The following is a 23715-nucleotide window of genomic DNA, read 5'->3' as shown; positions in this document are numbered from 1 at the left end:
CTTAGTGTATTCTCTTCCATTGCTTGTATCTTCTTTGTGATTATACAGGTAATAATTTGGCGATGATGAGTCCTGCAGTTCCGTGTTTTTTCTATGTGCACTACCTTGGGCCAAAGGTGGAGATTGTTGGTTGTTTTGTTGGCACAATAAGTTGGCCCGTTACTCTAAATGCCCAGCTCCCCCACTTGTGCCCTAGCCCCTCTATTTTCTTCACCTACCCGATGGTTCTCACCTCCTCCTAAGTCTTCGTGATCTGATGGCCGCCGCTTGCTCCCATCCGTAGGTCGGCTCCCTCCTTCGTTTTCTTCCCTAGCTCCTCTCCCGTGTCGGCTGCCCCCTTCCCTATATATGGGTAATGGGTTGGTAGTAGCTCGGTAGAGGGATGAAGAAGAAGAAGAGATAGTGAGGTGAAGATCTGAGCTTGAGCTCTCCTCTGCTGTGTGCGATCTCCCCCCTTCTGTGAGTTTTGTGCTCCTGTGAGCTTTGTGCTCTCACCCCCTTTTCTGCGATTCTCTTTGTGAGTGACGGGTTGAAGGAGATCGGCGAGCTCTCCTTTTGGTCCTTGGTGGTGCACTGTGAAGGAAGAACAGGACTGGTTGAGCAGGTTTCTGAGCCAAACGACAACGCAGATCCTCAACAGTGAACCTCGATTCTGCAACTAGCATGGTGGAAGATCTTCCGGAGGAGGTAATATGGACTCTTCCGGCCCTTTCCCATTCTCGACCACGAACGCCATCTTCAGTCCCCACATTGTCCCACATTGTGTGCAGCTCCAGATGACAATGCATGAACCAAACACCTAAAATCATCAAAATATTTAGCAATGCGACAAGCAGTAGTAGTTGCTGCGTTATTACATAAGTGAACATTTCACCTGGATTGTCAGCTCGAAACCTGATCACGGTCCAATCCCCTGGAGGAACTCCGACAGTGTTCCTCTCTGGTGGGTCAACCAAGTTAAACTTTGCTTGATCTTTCGCAGGATCAAAGTTTCCTACTCCCCTCCCCACAACGAAGAAATTGAATCCATGGAGGTGGAAGGGATGCGACTTGACTGTCAGGAGATTTGTATCTTGAAGCACCAACTCGACACTCGAGTTGAATGCCAACTTGCTAAGTCTCGTCCCTAGTGAAGTGCCCAGATTGGTTGTCAGTGGTGCACCGAGTGTAGTTGAAGGGCTTTGGTGGTTTGTCTGGAAAATCTAGTTTGAAAACCCCGTTAATATCAAAATAATGAGCTTGAAGCAGTCCAATCTTCGGCATCACAAAGGTCACATTGTTCATCGATGCAGTGAGTCGTTGAGGCAAGTTTTGCACGGGTCCATTCCTAGCCCGACCGTGTAAAACAAATGTCTGTCGATGCTTTCAGGAACATTCGCAGGGAACTCCAGTGTGTTCAGACTCCGGAGACTGTCATAATATGTGTCGACGAATTTAGTGTCGTTCTGTGCCGGAAGTCGAGGCAATGTCGGAATGACAGTATTCGGTATGCCTTTGTAATGGAGTATGGCCGTCGCAGTTTTTTTGTCAACAGGAACAGGAGCATCATTGAAATCCCTGGCAGCCATGAAGTATCGGCCTGGGGCTTGGTTAGCCGTGACAAGAACATTCATCGTCTGACCAGGGGTGACAAGGATAGCATCAGTAATGAATGGCTTGCAGTAAACTCCATCGATCTCCACCACTGTCATGTTATGTCCGGCGATGGGTAAGAAGAGTTCGTCATTGAGTGCAGCATTGACGATTCTCAGAAGGTAAGTTTTTCCCCATTCAACTTCTGTGACGAATGTGTCTGATAACCACACATATATAGCGTTGAGTTCTTTTAACATGCAACAAGGCATAAAAATCTAGTTGGCAGTGATTACTTACGTTTATCTGAACAAGGGAAGAGAGGCCCAGGCTTCCCATTGATCGTGTGAGCATCGGACATGTCAGGTGGCAACCCAAGTGCATTTCCTTGCTTCACCAATTCCTCAACATCAGAGTTCCACCATTCTCCTGAAAAACACAAGCTAAAACAATATACATACAAGTTTCCGCGTATTATTGGCTTATTCGTCAATGATATTCTTTCTCACCTAAGATGAGAACAGTTTCTCCATGGGGTTGAGGGAATGGAAATAGAACTCCTTGTTTAGGCATGATCACAATCGCACCATAAACAGTCGCACGAAGCCACAATATGTGTGCATGCCACCACAAAGTCCCTCTCTGTCCTGTTACAGTGAAATCGTAGTTGTATGATGTGCCTGTTGGAGTTGTAACTTAAAACTTGGGTTTGTAGAGGAAAAGAGGAAAACTTTAGTCCCACATTGGAAAAGAGATGGGAAGATAGGCTCTTTATAAGCCTTCCCTTTCTCTCCTATGCCTAGAAGAAAACAAAGGTTATGCTCCACACCACACACGCGCGCGCCGGCCGGGCCGGGTTCGGGTCGGGTGGCGCGCGCACACGACTTGCGGACACGAATGCAGCTCCGGACTGAGGGGCTCTTAATTTGCTACATTTTTATTTTTGAATAATTAAAATATAATTTTTATTTTTTAACAATTAACATGTGATAAATATTTTGTAACAGAAATATTTTGTAACGGTAAACATTTATTAGTGTGATTAAAAACGTGATAAATATTTTGTGAATTTATTATGTAACGGAAGCATTTTTTAATAACGGCTAAGTTTTATTAACGTGATTAAAACGTATTAACTACGGGTTTATGTATAACGGCTGTTTAACCCTATAAAAGGACCAAAACCCGAATAGTTTAATACAATGAAAAATCAGCAGATCTCTTCTCTCCTTCTCTTTTCAAAATAGTTCTCTGTTTACGCTGGTTCCCTGAAAGTCTAGAAGAATTCGCAAAACCTTCTTGAAGCTCGTGCCGACGAGAAGGAGGTCGCCTGACCGAGGGTCGTCGTATCTCCGAGATCTATTGCCGCGTAACCCTGTACGAGAGGGGGCAATTAGTTTCTTGGGACAGTGCTTTGCACGCTTCGATCATCAGGCTGTATTTCTAACTCTGTTTCTTTTTAATTTGATATATATTTCTTATATCTGTGTTATAATAGTGTTTATCTGTTAATTATTAAATTGCTTAAACTGATTTTCGTTATTGTCTAAACAACTAATATTTCCAACAATCCAAGAAACTAATATTTGTGCTGTTTAGAATAGTAACATAACATGATTAGCATTCTGGTGTTTATGTTAATGTTGTCTGCAATACTTAAAAACGAAATGTTACACTGCATGATAATTCTGTTGAGTGAATGCTTTATATATTTCTGTTGCATTATAATAACAAAACTATTCATTCATCATCAGATTATGGAAACAAGTGAAATCATGTCAGCTAAGCCAGAGAAGTTCGATGGGAATAATTTCCGTCGTTGGCAAAACCAAATGAGATTTTGGTTAACAACTTTAAATCTAATAACTGCTATAGAACCCGACAACCCATCTTCATCTAGACCAACTACTAGGCAATCTTCCTCATCTTCCTCCTCAGATTCCATTCATATTCCGAGAACACCTCAAGAGATAGAATATCATTGTCTACACAGAATCTTAGGAGCCTTATCTGATAGGTTATATGATATATATTATACTATCACTAATGCTAAAGTTCTGTGGGAAACCCTAGAGAAAAAGTATGGTTTAGATGATATGGGAATTAAAAGATTTAAAGCTTCTGATTTTAACAAATTTAAAATGGTAGATTCTAAACCAATGAATGAGCAAATTCATGAATTCGAACATATAGTTCACCAATTAAAAGTGAATGGATCTATCCTAGATGAAACATTTCAGATAGCATGTCTTATAGACAAACTTCCCGAGTCCTGGTCAGATTTTGCCAAAAACCTTAACCATACCCAAGGAGATCTTACACTAGAACAAGTGTTGAATTCCATTAGAATTGAAGAGCAACATAGACTCAGGGAGAAAAATGTGACAAAATCTGAACCCAAAGAACCCAAAGTAAACAATGTTGAATCCAAACCCTTTCCCCAACACAAGAAACGTCCCTTCCACCAAAATCAAAATAAAACATTTAAGAAGAAATCCTTTCATCAAAATAAGAACCCTATCCACTTTCAAAAGAAGGAAGGAGCTGAACGTCGAGCCTGCTTCGTTTGTGGAAGAACCAACCATCTTGCTAAGGACTGCTTTTTCAAGAAAACTGAACCACCCAAGCCTAGGAAGGGAGGACCTCCACCTAATAAGTCACAAGTAAACATGGTGACTTCCAGTCCAGCTGAGGCTGCTTTCAGGTCTGTTCTCTTCACTCCTGAAGTAAACATGACCTTTCAAGCAAATGATTGGTGGATTGACACTGGAGCTAATATTCACGTTTGCTCTAATCAATCTTTGTTTTCCACCTATCAGGTCTCAAGTAGAGGAACTGTGACAATGGGAAATAATAATGTGGCTCCTGTATCCGGAATAGGTCGGATCAACCTAAAGCTGACTTCTGATAAGACTTTGATCCTGCAGGATGTCCATCATGTACCAGACATTAGGAGAAACTTAATTAGTGGATCTTTGTTAGTGCAACAAGGCTATAAGCTTGTTTTTGAATCAAATAAAGTTGTAATAACTAAGGGTTTGAACTTCATTGGAAAAGGTTTCTTATGTGATGGTCTTTTTAAATTGAATGTTAAGAATTCTACTCTTGCATCTCCAATAGCTTTGAATATTGAACCTTCCATCACTTGGCATCAAAGATTAGGACATGTGAATTATAATTCAATTAAAAGATTGATGCATCTCAATATAATTCCAAAGCTTAATATAAAAGATGATGAAAAATGTGAAATATGTGTAGAAGCCAAACTTCCTAAGAAACCATTTAAAACTATTGATAGAGATTCTGAGATATTAGAACTCATCCATAGTGATGTTTGTGATTCAGGAAGAACAACTAGAGGGGGTAACAAATATTTTGTAACTTTTATAGACGATTGCTCTAAATATTGTTACCTCTACTTAATTAAGACTAAAGATGAAGTCATAAACAAATTCAAAATATACAAAGCAGAAGTTGAGAATCAGTTGGATAGGAAAATTAAAATACTAAGATCAGATAGAGGTGGTGAGTACACTTCTAATGAATTAAAACAATTCTGTGAAGAGAATGGAATTATTCATGAAATAACTGCTCCATATACACCTCAATCTAATGGAGTAGCTGAGAGAAAGAATAGAACACTAATGGACATGGAAAACTTAATGTTAATTAATTCTGGTGTGCCAGAAAATTTATGGGGAGAAGCTCTCATGACTGCATGTCATATACTAAATAGAATTCCATTCAAGAAATCTGATAAAACCCCTTACACAATTTGGAAGAATAGAAACCCTAATTTAGATCACCTAAAAGTGTGGGGGTGCTTAGCAAAAGTCAAAATACCTGAGAATAAAAGAAAGAAGATTGGCCCTAAAACTGTAGATGGAATTTTTATTGGCTATGCTTCTGATAGTAATGCAAATAGATTTTTAATAATCAACTCTGACATTAATGAGATAGCCAACAACACCATATTTGAAGCTAGGGATGTACATTACTTTGAAAATATTTTTCCTTACAAGACCAGAGTAAACAACACAGGCCCTAGCTCTAGTAATTCAGATCCTAGTTCTAATCAAGGTGAAACTAGTTCTAAACAAATTAGACCTCTAGAAAGTCCAGAGGAGCCTAGGAGAAGTAAAAGAACTAGAATAGAAAAGGTCCATGAAGATTTCTATGCATTACTTGTAGAAGATTCTCCAGTTACATTTGAAGATGCAATGAAATCAGTAGATGCTCCATTTTGGAAGGAAGCTATAAATAATGAGATACAATCTATAGTTCAAAATCATACTTGGGAACTAACTGACCTTCCTTCAGGTTGTAAAACTATAGGATGTAAATGGGTATTTAAGAAGAAACTCAGACCAGATGGAACAATAGATAAATATAAGGCCAGATTAGTAGCTAAAGGATATACCCAAAAATCTGGTATTGATTATTTTGATGTCTATTCTCCAGTAGCTAGGATTACTACCATTAGAGTCCTTATAGCTCTAGCATCTATTCACAAATTAATAATACATCAAATGGATGTTAAAACTGCATTTTTAAATGGAGACTTAGATGAAGAAATTTATATGGATCAACCTGAGGGATTTATAGCTTCTGGACAAGAAAAGAAAGTATGCAAGCTTATTAGATCACTATATGGTCTCAAACAAGCCCCAAAACAATGGCATATGAAATTTGATGAAATTATACTATCTTATGGATTTGTAATTAATCAAACAGATGAGTGTGTATATCATAAAATAGATAAAAACAACAAAATTGTGATATTATGCCTATATGTTGATGACATTCTTATTTTTGGTTCTGACATACAAATCATAAATGATATCAAACACTTTTTATCACAAAATTTTGACATGAAAGATTTAGGTCAAGCTGACCTAATTCTTAATACTAAAATCATGAAAAATGAGAATGGATATGTGCTATCACAATCACATTACATAGAAAAAATCCTCAAGAATTTTTATGATCCAAACTGTCAACCTGTTTCCACTCCATATGATCCTAATGTACATCTAAAGAAAAATACAGGTCATCCTCAATTACAAAGAGAATATGCACAAATAATTGGATCATTAGGATTCCTAACAAACTACACCAGACCTGACATTGCTTATGCAGTAAATAGACTTAGTAGATATACATCAAATCCTGATAAGAGTCACTGGGATGCTCTAGAAAGAGTTTTGAGATACCTAAAAGGAACTATGAATTATGGTTTACACTATAAAGGTTATCCATCTGTACTAGAAGGTTATTCAGATGCAAATTGGATTAGTGACTCAGTAGATGTAAAATCCACCACAGGATTTGTGTTCCTTTTAGGAGGAGGAGCTGTGTCCTGGAAATCTACTAAACAAACTGTAATGGCTAGAAGTACAATGGAATCAGAAATGATAGCTCTTGATACTACTAGTATAGAAGCTGAATGGTTGAAAGATTTACTAACTGAAATTCCACTAATGCAAAAACCATTACCAGCCATTTCTATTCATTGTGATTGCAGGTCAGCGATTGACAAATGCCATCAAGAGAATGCAAATGTGAAGATGAATCGACACTTGAAAGTGCGACATAAATCCTTGAGATATAAGATGAAAAACCATATAATAGCCTTAGATTTTGTAAGATCAGAGAAAAATCTTGCAGATCACTTAACTAAAGGCTTATCTAGGGCAGTGGTCCTAGAATCATCGAGGGGGATGGGGTTAAGCCCATAAGAAAAATCACTGCAGTGGCAACCCAACCTCGCAGAGGTTCAATGGGTAGAAACAAACTGAATGAGTGATTAATTGTGAGGAGCACTGAATTTATTTGCTCCCATCCCTAGGGTGATCAGTGCTCATAAAAAGCAAGTGAAAGGTTGAGTCTAACTCTTAATGAATCCAAGACCCATGAGGCAGGATGCTTACTTGCTCGCATCCTTATTAGGATTCACCTATATGTGTGTAGTTGTGAGGCCGCGACTATGGGATCAGGGCTGCTCCCTAGTAACACACATGAAAGATACCTGCGCAAGGCCGATAATAGCGCAACCCGTTTAGAATTCTTCAAAACTGTACTATGTGTGCTTTCTGTAGAAATCCGATAAATGAGACTGGTTCAAGGCGAAGTCCACCAAGCTCTCACGGATCTATACAACTGTCACTAAGTGAAGGTTCAAACCGAAAGGTACCTCCACCTATTACATAGTATAAGGGAACCAGCAATCGTATTTATTTCTTTTATTGTTATTTCTGAACTATTTTAAGTTTTAAGTTATGTGGGGGATTGTTGGAATTATATAATAAAAGATAACTTAAAACTTGACTTTGTAGAGGAAAAGAGGGAAAGTTTAGTCCCACATAGGAAATGGGATAGAAAAAAGGGGTCCTTATAAGCCTTCCCTTTCTCTCCTATGCCTAGAAGAAAACAAAGGTTATGCTCCACACCACACACGCGCGCGCCGGCCGGGCCGGGCTCGGGCTCGGGTTCGGGTCGGGTCGGGTGGCGCGCGCACACGACCTGCGGACACGAATGCAGCTCCGGATTAATGGGCCCTTAATCTGCTACATTTTTATTTTTAAATAATTAAAATATAATTTTTATTTTTGAACAATTAACATGTGATAAATATTTTGTAACCGAAATATTTTGTAACGGAAAATATTTATTAGTGTGATTAAAAACGTGATAAACATTTTGCGAATTAATTATGTAACGGAAATGTTTTGATAACGGCTAAGTTTTATTAACGTGATTAAAACCGTGTTAATTACGGGGTTTATAAGTAACGGCTGTTTTTCCCTATAAAAGGATCTAAAATCCGCAGAGTTTAACACAGCGAAAAGCAACAACCTCTTCTTCACCTTCTCTGTTCTTCTCTTTCAAAATACTTACTGTTACAATTTGCTGGTTCCCTGAAAGTTTACGAAGAATTCGCAAAGCCTTCTTGAAGCTCGTGCCGACGAGAAGGAGGTCGCCTGACCGAGGGTCGTTGTATCTCCGGGAGCTTTTGCCGCGTAGCCCTGTACGAGAGGGGGCAATTAGTTTCTTGGGACAGTGCTTGCACGCCTCGACCATCAGGCCGTATTTCTAACCTCTATTTACTTTTCATTTGATATATTTCTTATATCTGCGTTATAATAGTAATTATCTGTTAATTATCAAATTGTTTAAACTGATTTTCGTTATTGTCTAAACAGCTAATATTCCCAACAATCCAAGAAACTAATTGTGTGCTGTTTAGAATAGTAACATGATTAACATTCTGGTTTTTATGTTAATGTTGTCTGCAATTCTTAAAAACGAAATGTTACAATGCATGATTATTCTGTTGAATGAATGCTTTATATATTTCTGCTGCATTATAATAACAAAAATATTCATTCATCATCAGATTATGGCTACAAGTGAAGTTATGTCTGCTAAACCAGAGAAGTTTGATGGGAATAATTTTCGTCGTTGGCAAAACCAAATGAGATTTTGGTTAACAACCCTACATCTAATAACAGCCATAGAACCAGATAACCCATCTTCATCTAGACCAGTTACTAGGCAATCTTCCTCATCTTCCTCCACAGATTCCATTCCTATCCCAAGAACACCTCAAGAAATAGAGTATCATTGTCTACATAGAATCTTAGGAGCTTTATCTGATAGATTATATGATATATACTATACTATCACTAATGCTAAAGTTCTGTGGGAAACCCTAGAGAAAAAGTATGGTTTAGATGATATGGGAATTAAAAGATTTAAAGCTTCTGATTTTAACAAATTTAAAATGGTAGATTCTAAACCAATGAATGAGCAAATTCATGAATTTGAACATATAGTTCACCAATTAAAAGTGAATGGATCCATCTTAGATGAAACGTTTCAGATAGCCTGTCTTATAGACAAACTTCCCGAGTCCTGGTCAGATTTTGCCAAAAACCTTAACCATACCCAAGGAGATCTTACCCTAGAGCAAGTATTGAATTCTATTAGAATTGAAGAGCAACATAGACTCAGGGAGAAAAATGTGACAAAATCTGAACCCAAAGAACCCAAAGTAAACAATGTTGAATCCAAACCCTTTCCTCAACACAAGAAACGTCCCTTCCACCAAAATCAAAATAAAACATTTAAGAAGAAACCCTATCATCAAAATAAGAACCATGTTCACTTTCAAAAGAAGGAAGGAGCTGAACGTCGAGCCTGCTTTGTTTGTGGAAGAACCAACCATCTTGCTAAGGACTGCTTTTTCAAGAAAACTGAACCACCCAAGCCTAGGAAGGGAGGACCTCCACCTAATAAGTCACAAGTAAACATGGTGACTTCAAGTCCAGCTGAGGCTGCTTTCAGGTCTGTTCTCTTCACTCCTGAAGTAAACATGACCTTTCAAGCAAATGATTGGTGGATTGACACTGGAGCTAATATTCACGTTTGCTCTAATCAATCTTTGTTTTCCACCTATCAGGTCTCAAGTAGAGGAACTGTGACAATGGGAAATAATAATGTGGCTCCTGTATCCGGAATAGGTCGGATCAACCTAAAGCTGACTTCTGATAAGACTTTGATCCTGCAGGATGTCCATCATGTACCAGACATTAGGAGAAACTTAATTAGTGGATCTTTGTTAGTGCAACAAGGCTATAAGCTTGTTTTTGAATCAAATAAAGTTGTAATAACTAAGGGTTTGAACTTCATTGGAAAAGGTTTCTTATGTGATGGTCTTTTTAAATTGAATGTTAAGAATTCTACTCTTGCATCTCCAATAGCTTTGAATATTGAACCTTCCATCACTTGGCATCAAAGATTAGGACATGTGAATTATAATTCAATTAAAAGATTGATGCATCTCAATATAATTCCAAAGCTTAATATAAAAGATGATGAAAAATGTGAAATATGTGTAGAAGCCAAACTTCCTAAGAAACCATTTAAAACTATTGATAGAGATTCTGAGATATTAGAACTCATCCATAGTGATGTTTGTGATTCAGGAAGAACAACTAGAGGGGGTAACAAATATTTTGTAACTTTTATAGACGATTGCTCTAAATATTGTTACCTCTACTTAATTAAGACTAAAGATGAAGTCATAAACAAATTCAAAATATACAAAGCAGAAGTTGAGAATCAGTTGGATAGGAAAATTAAAATACTAAGATCAGATAGAGGTGGTGAGTACACTTCTAATGAATTAAAACAATTCTGTGAAGAGAATGGAATTATTCATGAAATAACAGCTCCATATACACCTCAATCTAATGGAGTAGCTGAGAGAAAGAATAGAACACTAATGGACATGGTAAACTCAATGTTAATTAATTCTGGTGTGCCAGAAAATTTATGGGGAGAAGCTCTCATGACTGCATGTCATATACTAAATAGAATTCCATTCAAGAAATCTGATAAAACCCCTTACACAATTTGGAAGAATAGAAACCCTAATTTAGATCACCTAAAAGTGTGGGGGTGCTTAGCAAAAGTCAAAATACCTGAGAATAAAAGAAAGAAGATTGGCCCTAAAACTGTAGATGGAATTTTTATTGGCTATGCTTCTGATAGTAATGCAAATAGATTTTTAATAATCAACTCTGACATTAATGAGATAGCCAACAACACCATAATTGAAGCTAGGGATGCACATTACTTTGAAAATATTTTTCCTTACAAGACCAGAATAAACAACACAGGCCCTAGCTCTAATAATTCAGATCCTAGTTCTAATCAAGGTGAAACTAGTTCTAAACAAATTAGACCACTAGAAAGTCCAGAGGAGCCTAGGAGAAGTAAAAGAACTAGAATAGAAAAGGTCCATGAAGATTTCTATGCATTACTTGTAGAAGATTCTCCAGTTACATTTGAAGATGCAATGAAATCAGTAGATGCTCCATTTTGGAAGGAAGCTATAAATAATGAGATACAATCTATAGTTCAAAATCATACTTGGGAACTAACTGATCTTCCTTCAGGATGTAAAACCATAGGATGTAAATGGGTGTTTAAGAAGAAACTTAGACCTGATGGAACAATAGATAAATATAAAGCCAGATTAGTAGCTAAAGGATATACCCAAAAGTCTGGTATTGATTATTTTGATGTCTATTCTCCAGTAGCTAGGATTACTACCATTAGAGTCCTCATAGCTCTAGCATCCATTCACAAATTAATAATACATCAAATGGATGTTAAAACTGCATTTTTAAATGGAGACTTAGATGAAGAAATTTATATGGATCAACCTGAGGGATTTATAGCTTCTGGACAAGAAAAGAAAGTATGCAAGCTTATTAGATCACTATATGGTCTCAAACAAGCCCCAAAACAATGGCATATGAAATTTGATGAAATTATACTATCTTATGGATTTGTAATTAATCAAACAGATGAGTGTGTATATCATAAAATAGATAAAAACAACAAAATTGTGATATTATGCCTATATGTTGATGACATTCTTATTTTTGGTTCTGACATACAAATCATAAATGATATCAAACACTTTTTATCACAAAATTTTGACATGAAAGATTTAGGTCAAGCTGACCTAATTCTTAATACTAAAATCATGAAAAATGAGAATGGATATGTGCTATCACAATCACACTACATAGAGAAAATCCTTAAGAATTTTTATGATCCAAACTGTCAACCTGTTTCCACTCCATATGATCCTAATGTACATCTAAAGAAAAATACAGGTCATCCTCAATTACAAAGAGAATATGCACAAATAATTGGATCACTAGGATTCCTAACAAACTACACCAGACCTGACATTGCTTATGCAGTAAATAGACTTAGTAGATATACATCAAATCCTGATAAGAGTCACTGGGATGCTCTAGAAAGAGTTTTGAGATACCTAAAAGGAACTATGAATTATGGTTTACACTATAAAGGTTATCCATCTGTACTAGAAGGTTATTCAGATGCAAATTGGATTAGTGACTCAGTAGATGTAAAATCCACCACAGGATTTGTGTTCCTTTTAGGAGGAGGAGCTGTGTCCTGGAAATCTACTAAACAAACTGTAATGGCTAGAAGTACAATGGAATCAGAAATGATAGCTCTTGATACTACTAGTATAGAAGCTGAATGGTTGAAAGATTTACTAACTGAAATTCCACTAATGCAAAAACCATTACCAGCCATTTCTATTCATTGTGATTGCAGGTCAGCGATTGACAAATGCCATCAAGAGAATGCAAATGTGAAGATGAATCGACACTTGAAAGTGCGACATAAATCCTTGAGATATAAGATGAAAAACCATATAATAGCCTTAGATTTTGTAAGATCAGAGAAAAATCTTACAGATCACTTAACTAAAGGCTTATCTAGGGCAGTGGTCCTAGAATCATCGAGGGGGATGGGGTTAAGCCCATAAGAAAAATCACTGCAGTGGCAACCCCACCTCGCAGAGGTTCAATGGGTAGAAACAAACTGAATGAGTGATTAATTGTGAGGAGCACTGAATTTATTTGCTCCCATCCCTAGGGTGATCAGTGCTCATAAAAAGCAAGTGAAAGGTTGAGTCTAACTCTTAATGAATCCAAGACCCATGAGGCAGGATGCTTACTTGCTCGCATCCTTATTAGGATTCACCTATATGTGTGTAGTTGTGAGGCCGCGACTATGGGATCAGGGCTGCTCCCTAGTAACACACATGAAAGATACCTGCGCAAGGCCGATAATAGCGCAACCCGTTTAGAATTCTTCAAAACTATACTATGTGTGCTTTCTGTAGAAATCCGATAAATGAGACTGGTTCAAGGCGAAGTCCACCAAGCTCTCACGGATCTATACAACTGTCACTAAGTGAAGGTTCAAACCGAAAGGTACCTCCACCTATTACATAGTATAAGGGAACCAGCAATCTTATTTATTTGTTTTTATATTACTTTTATTTCTGAATTATTTTAAGTTTTAAGTTATGTGGGGGATTGTTGGAGTTGTAACTTAAAACTTGGGTTTGTAGAGGAAAAGAGGAAAACTTTAGTCCCATATTGAAAAAGAGATGGGAAGATAGGCTCTTTATAAGCCTTTCCTTTCTCTCCTATGCCTAGAAGAAAATAAAGGTTATGCTCCACACCATACACGCGCGCGCCGGCCGGGCCGGGCTCGGGCTCGGGTTCGGGTCGGGTCGGGTGGCGCGCGCACACGACCTGCGGACACGAATGCAGCTTCGGACTGAGGGGCCCTTAATCTGCTACATTTTTATTTTTGAATAATTAAAATATAATTTTTATTTTTTAACAATTAACATGTGATAAATATTTTGTAACAGAAATATTTTGTAACGGTAAAAATTTATTAGTGTGATTAAAAACGTGATAAATATTTTGTGAATTTATTTTGTAACGGAAGCGTTTTTTAATAACGGCTAAGTTTTATTAACGTGATTAAAACGTATTAACTACGGGTTTTTGTATAACGGCTGTTTAACCCTATAAAAGGACCAAAACCCGAATAGTTTAATACAGTGAAAAATCAGCAGATCTCTTCTCTCCTTCTCTTTTCAAAATAGTTCTCTGTTTACGCTGGTTCCCTGAAAGTCTAGAAGAATTCGCAAAACCTTCTTGAAGCTCGTGCCGACGAGAAGGAGGTCGCCTGACCGAGGGTCGTCGTATCTCCGAGATCTATTGCCGCGTAGCCCTGTACCAGAGGGGGCAATTAGTTTCTTGGGACAGTGCTTTGCACGCTTCGATCATCAGGCCGTATTTCTAACTCTGTTTCTTTTTCATTTGATATATATTTCTTATATCTGTGTTATAATAATGATTATCTGTTAATTATTAAATTGCTTAAACTGATTTTCGTTATTGTCTATAAACAGCTAATATTTCCAACAGTGCCACTCTGGATTGGGCACTGTGTTATGTAGGCTGGACCATCGGCCCATCCATTGCGAAATTGCTTCAACCCATGCCTATTTTTGTACAGGAGAACAATTAATCATTTGCACTTAGAGGAGTACATATTGATCGACATAATTTGACTGTTGTGTTTTATATACCAACGTATGGACACGGAATATTGTGCATGGTTTGTAACATTGATGATGATTCGATCCCCTTCTCGGGCATAAATGGTTGGCCCAGGGAACCTACCGTTAACTGTGACGATTGGTTTGGGATGGCACAGTCTACGTACATTCTTCACTACAACCTGATCAGTTTCAGAAAAAAAATGAAAAAGATGAGGAATCAAGAATTGATCAGCACAAAGAATATAGTTTGATCACAGACATCCATTAGGCTACTCACATCAAACTGGTACTTTTTAGTTGCAGTTCAGCAGTAAAGAAGTGAAGCGTTGCACAGAAAGAGGCAAACAAGAGATAAGAACACACAGATGAGACCATCTTTTTAGCCTTTATTTCTTAGAAATGAATATTTGTGAGATGAGAGGATAAGCTTTACATTCTTATTCTTATATATATGACATTCATACGTCAGTTTGTTAGTGTTGGTGGCTTCCAATGTGGTTGAATTTGCAAGGGTTTCATACTGATGCTTGGAAGCGGATATGGACCGTGACATTTGAGAGCAATATCGAGGAAGAAGTATTGATCATAGAGAAAAGGATATCTCTTTGTGCATGCTTGAAAGGTATTGTAAGCCAAGTTTAGTAGCATAAGGAGGGACCTTTGTCTTTAAGACAAAGGAAAAGTTCTATTGGGGTGGGTTTTCCTCACAAAAACCATTATTCTTTTTGTCTGATTTTGCTTTAAAATGCATTTTCATTTGGAAAACTACACAGTAGAGTTTGTGTAAAACGAGTGAAGATATGTTTGGTGGTTGTTGATAGGTCAACTTACTAACCTAACTACCTATCAGATATTACCATGTATACATAAAATGTTGAGTTTAATTTCATTTGCATTCAGATTTTGCAACCTATAAGGAACCGAGGTTATTTGCGAGCAAAGTTTACCTAATTCAAACCCATCATTGTCTATTGTGATTCTATCTTAGAGCAGATTCAAGCCAATGTTTCAACATCACCATGTTTTCTTATTTTGACATAAAAGCATCCAACATTTAAAAAAAAAATACTTTTTTTTTGGGTGGGGGGGGGGGGGGTGTTNTCATAATTGAATGTTCATTAGAGAGTTTTTAACTTTATTACTTTTCACTATAACTTGCTTTACATCGTTACAGTTGGTGTTGGTCCATAGAAAAGAGACTTGTATCGGACTTTTGCCATGTTTCTCTTTCTACCCGGACTTATAAACTCATCAGCTCTGAAGCACGGATTCACCCCCGGAGGCCATGAATCCGTGTCCGACTCGAATTGGGCACGGATTCGTCACAACACGTGCACGACACATGTCGGACACGATCAATACGTGTCCAACACGGGTCAACGGTCAAATTACGCTCGGACACGGTCAAATGAGCTCGGACACGGTTCGGATTCGCTGAAAGCCGATTCATTCGGGTTACGGGTTTGGTTATTAAAATCCAACCCAAACAATTCGATTAAAAAACACATCCTTATTTCTCAAATCTCTCGTTTGATTCGATCCTCACCTGACTTAAACGAAAGAAAAAAAGAAAAAACCCTAACCCTAACCCTAATCCTCTCTCTCAATCTCTCAGCTCACTCCTGTTCGATTCGATCACCTCCGTTGTTCCGATCCGATCTCGCCGACCGATCCGTTCTTCCGACCCGATCCTTCCCACCGACCGACTCCTCCTTCCTCCGACTCCTCAAGTCTACCCTCCATTTCTCCTCCCCGTCCAGCACAACCACCACCAATGTCATCATTATCTCCTCCGATTTTTGAGTTCGAGCAGCAGCCCAGCATCATATTATTATCATAAATCTGATGGAGAAAGTTACTCATTTATACTAAATTGAAATTTTCGTATTACGTTCCATCTATATATAATAATAATTAAAAAATGTATCCTCGTATCCTATTTTTTTAGATGTTGTTGTATCTCGTATCTGTGTTCGTGTCGTATCTGTTTTTGGGTCCTTTTGTTTTGATGATGATTTATAAACAATTTACATCTAACGTTGTTTGTCTGGTTGTTTGTCTAATGTTTGTTTTGTATTTATTGCAGACAAACAACATGTTGGAGGATAGATAGAATCGAGCATTCACGATCATATCGAATGAAGGTTGGCGGAATATCGGTATGAAGCAATACAATTCAAGTTCAAGATCCAAGTTCAAGCTTCATCTGTAAGTTTACCAAGAAGAGCTTCAATGAAGATCTATCAAGCTTGGGTAATTTAGTTTTAGGTTTATACTTGTGTGTAGATACTTTAAGCTCATATTAATCACACACACGTATTTGTTGATTTTATCAAAATATAGGTGTTTTTGATAAAATATTATTTTATTAGTTTATAGACTTTAATATCAGTTTTTACATATTTTATTAAGTCTATAAAATCAATTTATAAAGTTTTAAAACATGGTTTAGTCAAAATGTCAAAACAAGTGTGTTTCATTTTCATGTTTTGGACTATTTTGAAAAATGAAGAGTTTTCACATTTGGGAAGTGCTTTTTGAAAACTAGTTTTTGTAACATGTGTATTATCATGTCTACAATCATTTCCCAAAGTTGCAACACCATATGACTAATGCCAGAAATAGGGACAAGTCTTCATTTGAAATGGTCATTAACCAACAAATATTATATATGTAAACTTGGTCAAAAGATTTCACATATCCTTCATTCCACTACTAATACAAGTCTTGATAGGAAAGGCAGCCAGAGGTTTCCAACCAAAACTAGACGGGATTGTATTGTGACTTACGGTTGATGTAGAATTTATATAAATAAACTATACTTCAGTAGTTTAAGGCACAACATATTGTATATCCTCAACCCATATCTTTAATTAGGTGCAAACCTCAATTAAGGTTTTGATGTAAAACTTGGATAGAAGTGGTATAAGGTCTAAGGAGGTATAGAAATTTGCGGAAAGTTGGCTGCTTCATCTAGAAGTCAGCCTGGTATAGCTTTTCCTTCTTTTCTGCACCAGATCATATAGTCAGGCTGGGCTGACCGAACCAATTAAAGATGTTTCATGACAAGTCCAGATCATATAGTTGACATGTTTTGTCTTCTTATATTTGAAAAAAATAAAAGTGATGGATTAATTAGTATATGCAAGATGATTATAAATTATTGGATTTTGTTGGCCTCTATGGCTACCTGCATCAGATTATAACTTAGTCTATCATCGCAACTATTACTTTGTGCATAGTACGTTGATTGTAGGATGTCATAGGGGGTGGCTAATGTCTTCAGCTATCTTTTAATATTTGTTCAGTCTTTCAGTGGAGGGTATCAGAGCAATTACGCAGGTGTGTATATATATATATATATATATATATAAACTCATCATCACAGGGGAAATGCATATACATATATGTTAACATGGGAAGGTCATTCAAATAAATTTACAACTGGAGACGAGATTTTGTGAAAGTTACAAGGTATAAAGATTTTTCCCCCACCTTTTCCTCAAAGGGCATGTTTGGTTCATTTCCTTCATTTTCCAAAAACCATTTTCCTTCACTTTTTTGTATTTCCTCACTTTCATGAAAATTATTTCTTGTGTTTGTTTCGCCAAAAAATATGGGGTGAAAGTACTTTCCACCATTTTTTTAGTTTGGTTCAACTTAAAAAAAAGAAGAAAACAATTGATGTGTGAATAGATTCCCTCATTTTCTAGTAAAATTGTGGAATGAAAAAATAAACTAGTATTCTGTGCCTGGTTTTGTATAGCGATGCTAGCAAATTAAAAAGCAAATATTATCTAAGTGACTTTCTCAATGCAGAGTATATCAATCTCAGGGATGTTTTTTAAATAAAGATACAGTCATGTATGTTATTTTTGAAAACAAATTGCGATCATGTGTAACTGAGTAAAACACTTTTAATTAGTTTGGGATTTTCTTTTCTTTTGTCCATTTTGTAGCAAATTTTAGAGAGAACATTTGCATGTTTTGATAGCCCATGTATAATACTAATTCCATTGCGGTCATAGACTAGGGCAAAGCAGAATCACCAGCAGCTTCCTTGCTTGTTAGTGTGGTTATAGACTTGCATTATTAGGATATAATCTCATGAAGTTTGTAACACATTGATAATTGTTTTCCTTGCATATTAATACATGCATATACTTTCATGATTAGCAGATAATTTCATAAAATTTGTCATTAGCTTCATATCCATATCAGCTTTATTCTCATGTGGCCAATGAAATGATCCAAATATGAAGCCTTTACCCTATTAGATTCATTAGAATTGAATGATATTTTAGCCTTTCTAATGCTACGATAAACACCATGGTATATCCCCTGAAGGTGGCTGCCATGTTGGAGCCTGCATATCTTCACTGCTTCTTGCTTCCATTTGGCCTTGTACCGTAACAACTTTCTGTACTTCAGCTGTCATGTTTTTTTTTTCTTTTTTTCCCTTTAATCAAACATTCAACATTTATTTTGTGTATGATTTAGTCAACTCGTAGTCATAAGTATCTTTGATTAAGTACAATATTGAAATGAATAGACACCCACCAATTAATAATGAGATTAGGAAAACTTTGGGAATTAGATTAGGAGAATCTTATAGAATTAAGCTATATTTTTCTTTATGATTTCACCAATTTATGCTGAGTTCATTCTTCCCTGTCAGTGTAAGCTAGTTCATTCAAATATATTACAGGTAGTTACTGCAGAATTCTGCAAATAAGCTGAATCCTCTAGCAGTTACTGTCATAATATATAAAATTAAGAAACCTGTTTCATTTTCATGTTACATTCTAATTAGATCTACTGTAACTAGGTCACAGCTTTTATTTTTTTCTCCTACTACTTGGAAAACGCCAGCGAGGATGTAGCTAGCAATGCATTATGCCCTATCTCATAGCATTTGAACCATGAATGCATTTTCAATTCAGATCCTAAGCAAGGGCTCAATAGAAGAGGAGGAGGGAAAAAAAACTCTGGATTTGATTTTTTTAAGAAATTTGGGAGTTTAACCTGATACAAGCACAAGCCACTGGCAGTAGAATCACAAATCAGTTGTAGGACACAAGAACCAGTGCAATAACAGAATGACAAACCACAAGCATATAATCAAATTCGCTACAATGAACAAGAAAAGAATGACATAGTTTTAGCCTACATCTAAAGTGGAAGAGTAAAGATTTAGTTTATCAGTTACTTGAAGATGGTTCTCAGGTCTGAAGATGTTTCCCAATTCCGAAGCTTTCGCATGTTGACAGAATTCTTGAAGAAGAATTGCTCAGTTAAGAAGCAAACAATTTCGACAGAGACTGTACAATATCTCCCATGTTCAGCCTGCTTGCAGCCTCCTTTCTCAAGCAACCTTCGATCAATCTAGCTACGGAAACTGCTGACTCCAATGGAAACTCCCTTTCCATTAGTGGATCAATAAAACTCCCAATCTTTTCTCTTACCTTTTCTTCTTCTTCTTCTTCTTCCTCCTCTGTCAGTACTGCAATAAAGTCTTTTACTGAGAAACTATCCTCACCTTTTTGCAAGCTTGAAGCATCTCTCCCTGTGAAAAGCTCCAACATGACAACACCAAAGGAATATACATCAAGCTTTGGAGACACCAAACCGTGCTCCAGATACTCGGGGGCCATATATCCTTTAGTCCCGATTATATGCCTCGTGAGCTCAAACTCGCCTTCTTTCCCTTCTGCTGCTCTTGCGTGGCCAAAATTAGCAACCTTGGCTCTGAAATTCCCGTCCAAAAGAACATTACTGCTTTTGACATCCTTGTGTACATAAGGAGGGTCGGTGTAACTATGGAGATAATTGAGGCCATTAGCAACATCTAGAGCTATTTGTACTCTCCTTATCCAACTCAATGCCATTGTACCGCTTCTATCAAATATCCAATTGCTCAACGATCCATTTTGAGCATACTCATATACAAGGTACCAGCGACCGTGACTTGAACATAATCCAGAAAGCCTAATCAGATTGAAATGGTTGATCTTTTTTAGTATTTGAATTTCTGTTGATATCTCTCTGCTCATCATCTTTACAGCAGCAAAGTCTCCATTGAAGACTCCTCGATAAACTGATCCTTCGATCTTACAGTCCTTACTAAAATTCTTAGTTGCCAACTGAAGCTCCTCAAATTTATAAACTTTGAGAGACTGTCCAATATCTGAAATGCTCGAAAAGAAATTTTCAGACGGACCAAAATCTATGAACAATTCTGATGAGGATTTTTCAGATGGTTTTCCACATATTACTCCTGCGCCATTGGCGAGACTGATTTTTCTGGCCTTTTGCTTCTTCTTGGCCTTGCGGAGAATGTAGAAAGCAATCAGAGAGAGAATCAAGAGAGACAAAACAATTGCAATTCCGACACCCACATATACCACTGTTTGATTTGATTTCTTTCCATTTGAAGGAGAAGAAGAGGGTATCAGAGGAGGAGGAGGAGGAGTCGAAGGCTTTGAGACCTGAGAAGCATTAGGCTGAAGTTCCAAGGGAATGAGAAGAGTTGTGAAAGGATATATGTTAGCATTTGTTTGAGAGAGACCATTAGCATCAAGAATGGAAGTAAAATTGACACCAAACTTTTGCCCAATCAGGAAGACCGTGTCCTCTGCATCCACCAAATAACTCAACAGGTATTTAACACCATTGTCTCTCTGTGCAGGAGTAGGACACGCGCACCTCAAAGGAACAGTGATCTCGTTACCCGAAAACAAATACGAAGAAGAAGTGTAATTATTCTGTTGATGAAGAGCTTGACATGTAGATAGACCTTGAAGAGTATTGTTCGCAATAGTGAAATCCGTATCGAGATGCTTGACAACGTAGGAGGAGTTGGCCTGGTAGTATGCACCTGAGCAGGAGCAGGCAACGGGGACGATCACCTTCGTGTTTGTAGGGAAGGAGAAGTCGAGGGCGACAGAGTTGAGTTGAGAGATCTGAGATGGGTTTGAATTGAGGAGGGTTGAGATGGATGAGACTGATTGATATGGGGGTCTAGAATTGAAAGTGAGGAAAGATTGGCAGGATTTGTAGCCATTGCAGAAGTAACCAAGGAGAGAGGTTGAGTTGTGTTGGTTGGTGCAGTCTGAGATGCCCAAGCCTTCATATGGCTGCTGAGACTGGAGAAATGATGGGGGAGAGATTAGGAAGAAGATGAAGAACAAGGAAATTGCATGATGACTGGATTCCATCTATGTAAAAAATAGTATGCGTTCCTGTAAATTGTTGGCAGGGCTTTAATTGAAGGGGTTGTTGGTTGTTTGATCAATTCCTGCTTCTTCTGTCCAATGGAGCAAAAGTCTATTGAGTTTGTTTGCACTTTGCATGATGCGAATGAACAAGTCAGCACATCTTATAAAATGTAGTCTTAGTTGTATACGTACTCCTTAATTCATTTGTATTTGCAAAATTACCTCCCAAAGCTTAGTATTTGCGAAACTATCCCTAATTCATTTGATCATTTCTATTCAGTGGATGGTTTCAGGGTTAGATTGCTAAGTTGACAAAGGGGTAAAGCGGGGGAAAAAACCTAAACTGTTTGATAAGTAACACAGTTGATCATGGGTGTAATTTTTTCCAATTGAGACGATTAAAAGATAATTTTGTAACTACTGAAATTTGGAGATAATATTGCAAATATGGGGGTTTTAAGAGATAAATATTAGAAAACCTACAAAAAATTGTTTAGTAGGAATTGAGATAGATTTGAGTAACCTCGTCTCATTTTGCTGCAATATAACTTGAATTTGGGGGTGTGGCTGAATCTGAATTATTAGTGGGCCAATTATTTTAGGAACTCATACGCTTTGACTTGGCTCAACGAAGGATTTGCTTTTATATTCGTTTGATATATTATTATAGGATAAAAGGCAATGATATTATTTTTATCCCACGGTTGGAGTAACGATAAAGACGTTGAAGTCAATGATATGGATCAAATTATAAATAAAACTCTTATTTCAATTTCATTATACTCGTATTTTATTTTTATTTTTCTCTTTAGATAAAATGTTCTCTCTCTGTGTTCTATTAACACAAAACAGATTGTAATTGATGTATGGTTTTGTTATGTGCAGAAATATAATACATCGAAATGAATAGTACGCAGGTGATATTTCCATGTCCGCTCGTTTATGTCGCTTGAGTTCGTCCATTTTGACAACTGCTTCAATTTCTGCTTTGCATAAACTAATCAAACATTTACAAAAAGTCACCAGGCCAAACTAGTAAACAGAATAACAGATACTGTTAAGAAAAATGCAGGCATATAGTAAGATGCTGGGGAAATACAAACAAAGTCAAACTGAATCTTAGTTTAAATGAGACAAAAAACAATATTAGAAGATACCTGAATTCAGCTAAATCGAAACATTGAAGTAAAACTCCATAAAAAAAGCAGTGTAAGTGTAAGGTTGTGATTACTTGGTATCCACAGATTCCAGTAACCCAACAATAGTATTAAAATGACTTCATAATAATCATGGAGGCAGAATTAAACTTTGCATGAGATGCCTACAAGAAGCCAAAGGTAAAATGAGAAAGAAAATATGTAATGAAGTAGAAACTATGGACAAATTTCTCCATAACAAAGGTGTTGTATCTGGATAAAGTTGTGGCTCGCACGATACAAATTATATTAATTTGTTGTGGTATTTGAAATTCTTATTCTATAAAAGTTGCGGTGGATTAAGATAAAATCATATCTAAATAGTTTTCCTAGTGGATGGAGATTGTTTTTAAGAAGTCTTATCTTTTAAGAATTCTAGTTATAACATAAGGGTCATAGCCTAGCCTATAAATACATCCATAATTCCTCCATTAGATTTATCTCTTTCTGTATTTTTTTGTTTTATTTATTTTAACAGTGATCTAACTTTTATTCTTTGTTTATGTATATGCTCAGATTATCTCTGAACTAATTTTCTGAGCTACAGATTGTTCTAGACAACAATGGCTCGAGATATTTTTTAATTTAGTTTATTTTCGCTGCGTGATCTATATTTATTTAGATTATAATTTTTAAGAAAAGGAGCATAAGGTACAGCTAACTCAGTAAGCAATATTATAGCACAACAGATGACAACCCAGAGTACTAGAAAGAAGCAAAAAAAAAGTCGCATGTAAGCGCCCCATGC

At 36.9% G+C, this 23715-nt stretch overlaps 1 protein-coding gene and 1 pseudogene across 1 annotated transcript; both read right to left on the bottom strand.

Annotated features, from left to right (window-relative positions):
• On the bottom strand, positions 659 to 14929 carry LOC109835188 (annotated as a pseudogene).
• On the bottom strand, positions 17094 to 21923 carry LOC109834231 (lysM domain receptor-like kinase 4). Its single transcript, XM_020402210.1, has one exon. The coding sequence runs from the start codon at positions 21769 to 21771 to the stop codon at positions 19849 to 19851; it is 1923 nt and encodes a 640-aa protein (XP_020257799.1). The 5' UTR covers positions 21772 to 21923; the 3' UTR covers positions 17094 to 19848.

This window comes from Asparagus officinalis, chromosome 3 (assembly GCF_001876935.1).
Source record: "Asparagus officinalis chromosome 3, Aspof.V1, whole genome shotgun sequence".
NCBI classification, from domain to species: domain Eukaryota; kingdom Viridiplantae; phylum Streptophyta; class Magnoliopsida; order Asparagales; family Asparagaceae; genus Asparagus; species Asparagus officinalis.
Note: the sequence above shows the minus strand (reverse complement) of the source record. Positions and strands in the feature narration are given on the sequence as shown.